The sequence below is a fragment of the Chrysochloris asiatica genome, unplaced genomic scaffold, assembly GCF_000296735.1.
Source record: "Chrysochloris asiatica unplaced genomic scaffold, ChrAsi1.0 scaffold00086, whole genome shotgun sequence".
NCBI classification, from domain to species: domain Eukaryota; kingdom Metazoa; phylum Chordata; class Mammalia; order Afrosoricida; family Chrysochloridae; genus Chrysochloris; species Chrysochloris asiatica.
In genome coordinates this window covers 8,946,486-8,959,256 of record NW_006408604.1, presented here as the reverse complement: position 1 = coordinate 8,959,256, position 12,771 = coordinate 8,946,486, and the positions used below count along the sequence as shown (strand labels likewise).

Genomic DNA, 12,771 nt, shown 5'->3' with positions numbered 1-12,771 from the left:
ATAAAACTGATGATTTGCCCTTTAAACTTTCACTCAATTCACAATAAAAACTCTAAAAAAATTTTTTTTAAAAAGACAACTGACTGGAAGAAATCCATATTTGTTCCCATTCCAAAGAGAGGTGACCCAGTGGAATGTGGAAGTCATCAGACAACATCACTAATATGGCATGCAAGTGAAATTTTGCTAAAGGTAATACAAAAACAGCTGCAACCATACATTGACAGAGAACTTCCAGAAGTTCAAGCCAGATTCAGAAGAGGATGTGGAACAAAGGATGTCATTGCTGGTGTCAGATGTGTTTTAGCTGAAAGCAGAGAATAACAGAAAGATGTTTACCTGTCCTTTATTGACTTCGCAAAGGCTTTTGATTGTGTGGATGATGACAAGCTATGGATAACACTGCAGTGAATGAGTATTATGGAACACTTAATTGTGCTCATGAGGAACCTGTACATAAACCAATAGGCAGTTGTTCAAAGAGAACAGGGGAATACCAAATGGTTTAAAATTAGGAAAGGTGCATGCCAGGGCTGTATTCTTTCATCATATTTATTCAATCTGTATGCTGAGCAGATAATCTGGGAAACTAGATTATACGAAGAAAAACATGGACTAGAAGAAGACTCATAAACAACCTGTGATATGCAGATGATACAACCTTGCTTGCTGAAAGCAAAGAGTTCTTAAAATACTTACTGATGAAGACCAAAGACCACAGCCTTCAGTATGGGTTGCACCTCAATGTAAAGAAAACAAAAATCCTCACCACTGGACCAATAAACAATATCCATATAAATGGAGAAAAGATTGAAGTTGTCAAAGGGTTCATTTTTCTTTGATCAACCATCAGCACTCATGGAAGCAGCAGTGAAGAAATCAAATGACGTACTGCTTTAGGCAAATCTGTTGCACAAGTCCTTTTTAAAGTGTTGAAGAACAAAGAGTTCCATTTGGGTCAGTCTGCACCTGACCCAAGTCATGGTATTTTCAATAATCTTATATGCAAGTGAAAGTTGGACAGTGAATAAGGAAGACCATAGAAGAATTGATGCATTTGAGCTATGGTGTTGGAGAATACTTAAAAAGTACCATGGACTGCCAAAAGAACAAACAAGTCTGTGTTGGAAAAGGAACAGCCAGAGAACATTGGAAGCCAGGATGGCCAGACTTCATCTCTTATACTTCAGACATATTATCAGGAGGCACCAGTCCCTGGAGAAGGATGTATTATGTTTGGTAAAGTAGAGGGTCGGATAAAAAGAGAAAAGACCCCCAACGAGATGGATTGGCACAGTGGCAGCAGCAATGGGCTCAGGAATAGCAGTGATTGTGAGGTTCGTGCAGGACCGGGCAGTATTTCATTCTGTTGTGTGTAGGGTCACTATGAGCTGTTACAGACTCAATGGCACCTATCAACAAGAGCTCTATACTTAAAGTGCCCAAAGTCTTCCAAAACTTAGTCCAACATTGCTTTTAAAATTCTGTTGCCCTCTGCTGGCCCAACTGAAGCCTCTAATCTTTTTTCACTGTAAGGGCAACTTACTCATTTCAGACTCAGTGCCAGTTTAAAATTCTCCATCCTGCTTCCTTCCACCCAGAAAGATTCCATCCTTCCTCCCAGCCAAGCCAGACGGCTCTCATCTATCAAGCACCAGATCCAACACCCGTGTCTGCTGTCAAACTTTAACTAGTCTGATCCACTTTGGTGCCTTTGTCTCCTGGACTCTTTATTCTTAGAACGAGCATTCCTTTGAGGTTGTTCTCTGCAGGAACTTTTCCTTAAGGATCCATTAGCAGAATGAGATTACTAGGCCCATCTCTCTTACTCCTGATCATTTGTTTGCTCAGGAACTGCTCCATCAAAGTATAGGTAACAATTTTCATGAAAAATTTTTTTAAAGACTGACTTATACACATGGAAATATTTTTTTGAAAGTACATGGTAAAAGGACAATGCAAGAAAGTTGTTACTGAATGTTGTTGTTAAGTGGTGTCGAGTTGGATCCGACTCACAGCGACCCTGTATAGCGGGTGTGGGAACCTTTTTTTCTGTCAAAATTTACATCATCATTTGTGGGCCATACTAAATTATCAACTTAAAAATTAGCCTGCTATGTTTGGTCAAACATTTGATTAACTCATCCCTAATGTGTAGCACTGTGGGTTAATGCACTAAACTGCAAGGTCGGTTTGAACCGCAAGGTTGACGGTTCAAGCTCAACAATCACTCCTTGGAAATCCTATACAGGATCAGAATGAGTTGGAACCGAGCTGACAGCACTTAACAGCAGCAGCTACAAAGTGTTGCTATGAAATTCTAAACATTATTTTTTCTGAAACATAAAAATATCAGAACTGCCACCTTTGTCAGAAGTCCTCTCAGTCAAACTTCCTGAGTGCTAACAGTGACAGCAACAAAAATATTCCAGGAAGCTAGGTTATCCTTAGAACAGTCTTATAAGTTAGAGCTACCCACCTCAAATTGCATAATTTCCCTTAATAGCCCATTACATAAATCACTCATGAGTTCACCTAACCTATTTATATACACACAACTTAGGGCAAAATTCTTTCTCCAAACCTGCAACTCAGTTTAAATAATGCAATCAGAACTCAGTGGATACAGAAAGAGCAGGTTTGGAGGAAAGGTTATGTTGAGATGTTTTTAAGTTTTAAACATATTTTAAACATTTTTTTCCTGCTTATACAGTTTTATATATCTTTAAATAGCATGTTATAAGGGAACTTGTATGTTAGGATAACAAAACTTGGACATAAAAATTAAAAAATGACTGTAGTTTAAGTTAAAAGAAAATAATAGGAGCAGTCAGCACCCAACAACTAGTCATGCTGCATCTGATATAATCGCCCATCCTCAGAAATAGATTAGGATCGGCACAACACTTAATTTGACTAAGATAGTCACAGCCCAAAAAAGGTTTGGTTCAACTTCATTCAACAATCTAGGTCAGGAAGAAGAAAAGGAAGGCAATTCATCAAGACACATTTTACATCAAGGAGAGATGAGGCTTGATTAAATGAGTTGCAACTTTATTTTACTTAAAGAGCTGTTCCCAGAAAAGGATGTGTCTTGATTACATTATTATTGCAAATAACAACTACTTGTTATTTTTATAAGACAAAGGAAGAACACTAGAATCAAGACATAATAGAGCTCAAAGAAATCTTTTATATCAGACTCATTAAAATTTCAATTTACAGTCCCTTTGCCCACTTGGTATTATTGTTTCAAAGACTGCTGAAAATGAATGTTTTTATATTATTGTCATTAAGTGTTGTCGAGTCAGTTCTGACTCATAGTGACCCCATATAGGGTTTCCAAAGAAAACCGAGTGGGTGTGAACTGCCAGTTTTGCAGTTAACAGTCCAGTGCTTATCCTATAGCACCACACCAAAACTCTGTTCTTATATTTGTTGTTAAGTGTCAATGAGTCGGTTCTGACTCATACTAATCCTGTATAGGGTTTCTGAGGAATGGCTGGTGGGTGTGAACCACCAACCCTGTGGTATAGTGCTTTATCCTACAGTGTCACACCAGGACTCTGTTCTTATATTGTTGTGAAGTGCCATTAAGTCGGTTTCGACTCATAGCAACCCTATACAGGGTTTCTGAGGAGCATCTGGTGAGTTTGAACTGCTGACCTTGCTGTTCAAACCAACCTTGCAGTCCAGTGCATTATGGGGGCTTCAAAACATTCATGGAAGACTCTTATTATCTTTCAATTTCATTTTTCCATCAACTGTTTGAAACCCCTCATTGTATTTTTAATTAATCTTCACTGTTTTCCAGTTCTCAGCAAGTCACGCCATCTCTATTTTGCTTTCCACTATAGACCATAAATGACTAGTCAGATGAAAAGGCATGACTGTCCTGTAAAATTGTCTCACGCGAAGGAAAGATTTGAATCTTTCAAATCAGGAGAACTGAAGAGTGCTACAATTAGGGGCTTTATTCTTTCTATGCAGGCATGGATTCTAGGTACAACTGCATTTCTGATAATGTTTCTATCACATGAGAATGACTTCAGCTATTGTCAGTTCTAATGTACAATACCAGAAGACAAGAGGTACTGTTGGAGCCAAGGAAGGGAAGAAGAGCTGTCATGGCAGCTGTTCCACCTTGACTAGGGTACTTACGGGGCAGTGAGGTAACCCTCCAAAAAGCCAGCTGCAAACATGATGATCTCATTGCTCAGGGTCTGAGAGCCATACCCCGCTTTGATCTCCAGGATGCCCCAGCCTGTAGTTTGCATGGAGTCATTGTAAAAGCCATACGCATCTCCATTCTTGTCCAGTACGTTTTTGACTTGTATTGCCTTTTCAGAACTCATCCAGTACGCAGTTGCATAGTATATTTCTGGAAGAAAAGAAAAGGATATAATCATAGGACACTATTTAACTGAGTTGTTAAAGACATTCATTTTGTTAGAACAGGGAATCTGGCTATGTAGTTTGTTCTTGTTACAAGTGGAGAAAAAAAAAAAAAAAAAACAGATCAAAGGGGATGAACCCACAGCTCACAGAACAAGACTGAAGATAGGAGCAGAGTTATAGCATCATGTGCATGGGCTAAAGTGTTTCATTCTTTGAGGGCTGGGCAGGGCCAGGGCTGCCTAACTTCTTAGTCAAATATAGGGTTTGCATGCCTGGTCAGCAGCTTCTTCCATACCCCTCAAAAGTTGGGCCAAAGCATCACCATTCTCATAGATTCACTATCCTATCTCTTCTGCTTAATTTTTTCACACGTGGCATTAGATTTCTATTTCCAGAAAAAAAAAAAAAAATTGAAATTATCATCTCTGAACTCATCAACTTCTAGATCATTTTATGAATTCTTCCAGATGAATCTTTGACTGATTCTCATCTCTCTTGTCGACCTCAATCCTGCTACATGTGCTCTGGGACCCACCGCTCTCATCTCCTTTAAGAACTTTCTTCCATACTAGATATTCTTCTATTCCTATGTCTTATGGTTTTCTCTCTATCTGTAATGGCTCCTTCCCATTCAGCACATTAACATTCCCCATTGTCTCATAGCTAAAAACAAACCAACCACAAAAACCCTCTCTGGATTTTGTGACCAGTTTTAGCCACTACTTGAATCTCTCACTCCCCCTTTATGAATTTATAACAGTATTTACTGTGTCTATTTTATATCAGGAATTCCTGGGTGGTGCTAATAGTTAAAGCGTTTGGCTGCTAAGCAAAAAGTTGGAGGTTTGAGTTCAGTCACAGGTGCCTTGGAAGAAAAACGTGGCAATCTACTTCTGAAAAATCTGCCATTAGAAACCCTAAGGAGCACAGTTCTACTCTGATACACATGGCATCACCTTGAGTTGGGGTCTACACCAGGGCAAGTGGTATGCTATATCAGAGACTCTGCTGGAAGCTGCTGTAGGGCAGTGAACACAAATGCCGAATTCCAGGTCTCCGCTTCTGGAGAGAGCAGTGAGTGCATTCACATGCACTTCATCTTCCTCACTCCACCTTTGTGATCCATCTAGGGTCCATGCCCACTACTGTTCTTGACTGCATTGCTAATGAAATCCTTAAGTCTTGAGGGCACATTCCAAAGATATTTGACCCTGGTATCCACTCCCTCATTCTTAAAATATTTTTCTCCATGATATATGGGACACCATTCTCTTCAATCTCTTCCTTTGCCTGTCTCTTTTCCTCATTCTCCCCAGTGAGGAGGTTCTCTATCTTGTATACCCAAATGCACACCTGGTAACACCATCTGGATGATTCCCAAATCACTAAAATTTCAATTAAAAAAAATTCATATTCCCTCTGAATGCATCCTCCATCTTCTGCTGTCTCCATGAGCTATCAGTCTGAAACCCGAGTCCATGCTGAAAACACCCCTCCCCATCCCAACTCCATAACTCATACTTAACCAACCAAGACCTCCCAAGCATCTCACCAATCTCTGCCTCATCATCTCTCTCTTTCTACACTAGCTCAGGCATCACAGCTTTCCTAAACTATAGAACAGGTCTTTTAAAGGTTCCTCTGACCTTTAATTCATTCTTCATATTCTCCAAAAGAGCAGGGTTGGAGAAAAAGAGGAAGACCCCTAGGAGATGGATTGGCAGAGTGGCAGCAGCAATGGGCTCAGACTGAGTAACAATTGTGAGGTTGGCCCAGGACTGGGCAGTGTTTCGCTCTGTAGTGCACAGAGTCACTATGAGTTGGTATCAACTTAATGACACCTAACAATGACAACAAAAAGCAAAAATAATTTACTAACTTGCCTACTAAAATTCTTCAGTGATTTTCATTTATTTCCTATTTTCTTTTTTTGGCATCCCTGGGTAGGCACAACATTGTTTTTTATTTTTTATAAACAAAATTCCTCAGCTTATCCTGTAGGTCTTCATACTTGGCTTTTAGCTGACTGCCTATCTTCATCACCACCAGCCCATGCACTTGATGATCCAGAAATCATCATTTATACCTCTCCAAGGAGCTCTGGTAGTGTAGTGGTTATGAGTCAGGTTGCCAACCTCAAGGTCAGCAGTTCGAAACTACCAGCGGCTCTGCGGGAGAAAGATGAGGCTTTCTGCTCCCGTAAAGATTTACAGCCTCGGAAACCCTGTGCAGGGTCACTATGAGTCGGAGCCGACTCTACCATACTTAACAACAACAACAACTCACCATGGTAAACACCGCTGACTTTGCATATGCCGTTTCCTTGATTTTTCTCTCTTGCTAACCACCCAGCAACCTCAAAATTGCTATTTAAGATTCAGGAAGCAGCACTCTTTTGTAAGGGTTGACTTTCTCTAAAAGTTCAATGTACCTTGAATATACCTTTGTTGTTGTTGTTAAGCACCGTCTAGTTGGTTCCAACTCACAGTGACCCTGTATAGGGTTTCCAAAGGAGTGGCTCATGGGTTTGAACAGTGGACTTTGTGGCTCTAACTGACCTTACCAGTCCAGTGCTTTATCCTGCAGGGCCAGGATACCAGGACTCCATGTATACCTTTAGTGAGGCTTTATCACCTCTATAATTTACATGTTTGCCCCTGGCTGTGACCTCCTGGGGGCCAGGGACTATTTCCTCAGCACCCAGTACAATGAAAGGAGAGAAGGAAAATCAGGGGTGGGGGTGGGGGGTGTTCCTAAGGAATCAGTTCACATATGCTCAGGTTAGATAAATGTTATAAGCAGGTCATCAAAGAAATACTAGGAGGCTGAAGTTTGAGACCTTTAGGAGAGGAAGGAGATGATGAATAGACCTGGGAAGGAATTGGTGAACCCCTATAATAGGGTTTCCTACGTTGTACATCTTTTCAAGAGCAAAAAGCTTCATCTTTCTCCCCATAAGTGGCTGGTGGAATCAAACTGCTGACCTTGTGGTTAGCAGCTCAACACTGTGCAACCGGGACTCCTTCCTATAAAGATTGTTGTTGTTGTTGTGAAGTGTCTTCAAGTCAATTCTGATCCACAGCAACCCTGTATAGGGTTTCTGAGGAGCAGCTGATGAGCTTGAACCACTGACCTTGCAGTTCAAACAACTTTGCAGTCTGACGCATTAGCCCACAGCGCCATACCAGGACTCCTTGGGAAACCCTATGGGTAGTATGGCTCTGTCTTATGGGGTCTCTAAGAGTCAGAATCAACTTGATGACAGTGGGTTTGGATTTTTGGTTTAATTACTGGCAACGTTTTAAACTGACTCAACATTTTATTGTTTGATGCAACTCTGGTAGCGTAGTGGTTACAAATCGGGCTGTGGACCTTAAGGTCAGCAGTTTGAAACTACCAGCTATTCTGTGGGAGAAAGATGAGGCTTTCTGCTCCCGTAAAGATTTACAGCCTCAGAAACCCTGTACAGGGTTGCTATGGGTCGGCATCGACTCAACAGCACTTAACAGCAACAACATTGTCTACTAGAAGTCCTGGTGTGGTGCTGTGGGTTACTGTGCCCGACTGCAAAGCCATTTGAACTTCAAGGTCGGTGGTTCAAGCTCACCAGCTACTCCTCGGAAACCCTACAGAGGGTCGCTATGGGTCGGAATCCACTCGACGGCACTTAACAACAACAACAATTGTCTACTAAATAAGTTTTATACTAGAGCAACATGGCAGGCTGGTTGAGTGATAGGCTGGGACTTGGTTAGGTTTAGAAGTTAATAGTGATTATGATCCTTTAGGAATGGTCTCAAATCGATAGGTCTCTGATTTCCTCAATTTACTTCTGAGTAAAGTCATGACTAGGAGCATGGTAGCGTAGTGGTTACGAATCGGGATGCGAACCACAAGGTCAGCAGTTAGAAACTACCAGCTGTTCCGTGGGAGAAAGACGAGGCATTCTGCTCCCGTAAAGATTTACAGCCTCGGAAACCCTGTACAGGGTCGCTATGAGTTGGAACCAACTCCACAGCACATAACAACAACAACAAAGTCATGCCTATTATAGCAGACTGTCTTTACAAATGGTTAAGTTTGTTAATAAACATAGGCAAGTGCAGAATACTTTGTCAGTAGACTCAGGGCATCAAATAGCAATCTAATTGCAAATGAAGCCAATTATCCACCTACAGATCCTTCCCACAATTTGGTAATTGTAGGCAGTATCCATAGAAACCTCCCTTCTCTTCCCAAACACAACACAGGCAGTCCTTAAGTTAAAAACAAAATCAGTTTTTCGTGTGTCTTTAAGTCAAATTTGTAGGTAAATTGGAACAGGTGCATAGGCTTCTTATTTACTTAAGTTCAAGAAAAGACTCCAAGACTTTTCCATGATTTAAAACTTGCATGTGCAGCAAATGAAGGTTAGTGTGATGAAGAATCTGTTACAAGTACGGATTGGTTCAATTGTTTCAAAATCAGGGCAAATTTACATAACATTAAAGGGCAAATATGGTGTTGGAGAATATTAAAAGTACCATGGGCTGCCAAAAGAACAAATGAATCTGTGTTGGAAAAAGTGTACAGCCATAATGTTCCTTAGAAGTCAGGAGGTGAAACTTCATCTTTGGACATATCACACTTTGGACAAATAAATCATCAGAAGGGATCAGTCTTTGGGGAAGAACATTATGCTTGTGAAAGTGGAAGGTCAGTGAAAAAAGAGGAAGACCTCCAATGAGATGGATTCACACTGTGGCAACAGCAATGCGGTCAAGCGTAGAAATGATTGTGAGGCATGCAGGGCCAGAAAGGGTTTCATTCTGTTGTGCTTAGGGTTGCTATGAGTCAGTATCAACTCCACAGCACCTAACAACAACAAGTAAATCAGACTTTCTAAACTGGGGATTGAATGTAAATAAAATGCCAGATTACACAGTAAGCAAGGTAAGCACAGGCTTACGTGTCTTTACTTATATGTAGTGAACAATTGCACATTTTTTCGCCACATCAAAAATTCTGCTTCTAGACCAGGCTGAAGTGGCTAGAAGAACAGAAGATACTTCTTGAAAGAAAGACCAATAGGAAAAGTAAAAAACAATAACGGCAGTCCAACTGACTACTAGATGAACAAGCGAGTTGTTTGCCCAGGAGACATCAAGACAAGTGGTGAGGTTCGCACAGGGCAAACCCCTTCCAAGACTAAGACTCAAAAGGAATACACGAGCAGACATACACTCTGACTGGTGACCACAATGGTCACCGATAAGGGGAAGTGAGGGAAAAACAGCAATGAAGCTGCGAGCTAAGTCCTACCACATTAAATAGACTCCTGTGAACCCAAGTGGAGACCTGGTTGGCCAGCAGCAGTATGGCAAGACCTGGGGACTCCTGGGCGCGGAGACAGTGACATAGGCACAGATGACTAGAGTGGAGAGTGAAGCATCCAGCTAATAAGAAGAGAGGGCATATGCATAAGAACACCCACACTTGCAGATAAAACCCACTTGACCTGACTTCAATGGCTGGATGATCAGAACTCAACTAGAAGAAGAGGAAACCAAGAGTACTCTGATACAATTTGATGAACCTGACTTACACCTATGCAGGAAGTAGCTCAAAAGAGGGAACAAATCTTTACAGTGAGAAACATTCCCACCCCTCGATACACAGGGTAGGCAGGGATGGCTACCCAAAATGGGGGAGCTACAAAGGCAAGAAGTGACTGGCTTACAAGCTTTCAAGAGGGTGCCTAGAACCAGAGGGTGTGGAGAAAGGTAGAATCTCAACTGAGTGGTATCCAATCTGTCTTGGAGTGGCTAATGAATAGAGATGGCGATAGGTCTCTTGTGGTACAATAGTGAATAATTGTTATCAGAACTGACTGTGAGGGTTGGAAATGTAAAGGTAGACGTTTTATAGCAAAAGGAGGGGAGTGATTGACTTTGCAGTCCAGGAGTAGAGGACCCTGGGACCATCAAGGGAGAAGAGCAGCGGAGAGCGGGACCCTACTCAGAGAAATAGTAACACCAGAGATGGAGGCAGAGATGACGTGGAGAGATGGAGCAGTTGGGGACTCAGAGAGGGAGAGAGGCTGTGTGCTGGCGACCGGGTGCAGGCTTGTAGGGTATACTCTTTGGTTAGTTGATGATGCATGGAGGGGATAGTAACCATGGCAATGAAACAACATACAATAGGATGAATGTAAAGCTAATGTTTTCCCATGTAAACTATCACATAATTCACAATAAAACATTTAAAAATTTTTTTCTGCTTCTAGGTATGGCTGACATCTGTCTCTTTCCCAACCCCATTGTACCTTCCTACAGAATCAAACCCTCTTCAAATTTACAAGGATATAGTACTCAGACAGCAAGATGAAACCCATGTGAAACTGTTCACTACAGATCAGTAATTAAGCACAATTGATCCTGTGCTTACCTTGCTAATTGTGTGATATCCACCCCTGTGTAAATATGTTTTCCAAATAGTGCTGGACTACAAATACCATAGGCTAGTCCTTCCCCAGGAGTCCTGGTGTAGTGCTGTAGGATCATCAGTGGACTGCTAACTGCAAGGTCGGCAGTTCAAATCCACTAGTCACTCCTTAGAAACCCTATACAGGGTGGCTATGAGTCGGAACTGACTTGATGGCACTTAACAACAAGTCCTTTCCCTCCCCCTTTCTTACATCTTCCCTATCACTCTCTGCTCCAGTGAGCCTTATAAAGAACTGAGGAGGCATGCTTGACTAAATAAGGGGCCACAAGAGCTATGGTAGGGAGTGAAACCATAAACAGGAACTGGAAATGAAGAAAGGGAAGTGAGCAAGCCTTGCCCATCTCTTCTCTTGCATTTCCATCAATGTTCAGCTCTGACCCCCTCTCTCAAACATTGACATTACTCATCTTTCCTCTCCATTCCCATCCCACTAAAACCAGTCTATTTGCTATAAACTGTGACTTGCTCAAGGCAAGTTAAATACATGTAAGTGCTGTATTTTCACTGTGGTTGGCACTACCTAATTTCCTGACCACAAAAAACATACTTCTGAAAATCTTTGCTTTTTTAGAGAGTAGCGTATCCCATGCATGAAGAACCTCTTCATTCAACACTCCAGAAAAATCTATTATTAAAATTGACTGCTAATAAGTTGACCAATTTGGCAACTGGTTTGAGAAATAAGCCAAATTCTGAGTTTCTTGGGGTGCCCTCACCTGATATTCCCCAGTACTCAATGTTGTCTTCATGCATCAATTCTTTCAGATTTTTAACACACATGCTGTTTTCTGATTTTCTCAAGTCCTTTAACAGTTTAAGTCATTATAGTTTTCTATAGTTTTAAACATCTCTATGTTGGAAGGGAGAGGTTGTGAAAAAGGTAACAGAGATAAGGTAAAAGCAAATTAAGTAATTCTAACATGTGGCGGTATGCCTGACCCAAACCATGGTATTTGCAATAATCTCATATACATGCAAAAGTTGGACAGTGAATAAGGAAGATCGTAGAAGAATTTTTGCATTTCAGTTATAGCATTGAAGGAGAATTTTGAAAGTACCATGGCTGCCACAAGATCTGTGTTGAAGAATTGTAGCCAGAGTGCTCCTTGGAGGCCAGGATGGCCAAACTTCATCTCTCATACTTTGGACATGTTGTCAGGAAGAACCAATCACTGGAGAAGGACATCATGTTTGGTAAGGTGGAGGGTTAGAGAAAAAGAGGATGACTACCAGTGAGATGGATTGGCAAAGTGGCAGCATCAATGGGCTCAAGCATGGCAACATCTGTGAGGTTGGCCCAAAACCGGGCAGTGTTTCACTATGTTGTGCATAAGGTCTCTATGAGTTGGTACCAACTCGATGGCACCTAACAAAAATTACAACAGTGTGTGGCACTGTGGGTTAATAGACTGGGCTGCAAAATCAGTTTGAACTGCAAGGTTGGTGGTTCAAGCTTGGAAACCCTAAACAGGGTCAGTATGGGTTGGAACCGACTTGATAGCACTTAACAACAACAACAATCCTACCCTAGCTTTACACAAACTCTCTGAAAGTAGGGACCATATCTGTTTGTTGTTAAGTTCTGGAGTGGCTGGTGGGTTTGAGCCATTGACCTTTCGGTTAGCAGTCCAGTGCTTATCCTACAGTGCCACACCAGGATTCCAATATCTGTTTGTTGTTATTGCTGTTAAGCATTGTTGAGTAGGTTCCAAGTGATAGTGACCTTGTATGGGGTTTCAAGTGCAGTGCTTATCTTACAGTACCACACCAGGACTCCATATTTTAGGAACATTGTACCTGGTCCAAAATAGATGCCTAGAAAGATGAGGCTTTCTACTCCCGTAAAGATTTACACCCTCGGAAACCCTGTACAGGGTCGCTATGGGT

The 12,771-nt window shown here is 41.5% G+C and overlaps 1 protein-coding gene across 1 annotated transcript in view; it reads right to left on the bottom strand.

The window, feature by feature from the left end:
* Positions 1-4,373, bottom strand: part of PLBD1 (phospholipase B domain containing 1) — a 121,231-nt gene extending 116,858 nt beyond the window's left edge. The window contains exon 1 of the mRNA XM_006866071.1: positions 4,162-4,373. Within this exon, the coding sequence (XP_006866133.1) occupies positions 4,162-4,355 (194 nt within the window). The 5' untranslated portion in view covers positions 4,356-4,373. The remainder of the gene's footprint in view (positions 1-4,161) is intronic.
* Positions 4,374-12,771: the final 8,398 nt, after the last annotated feature.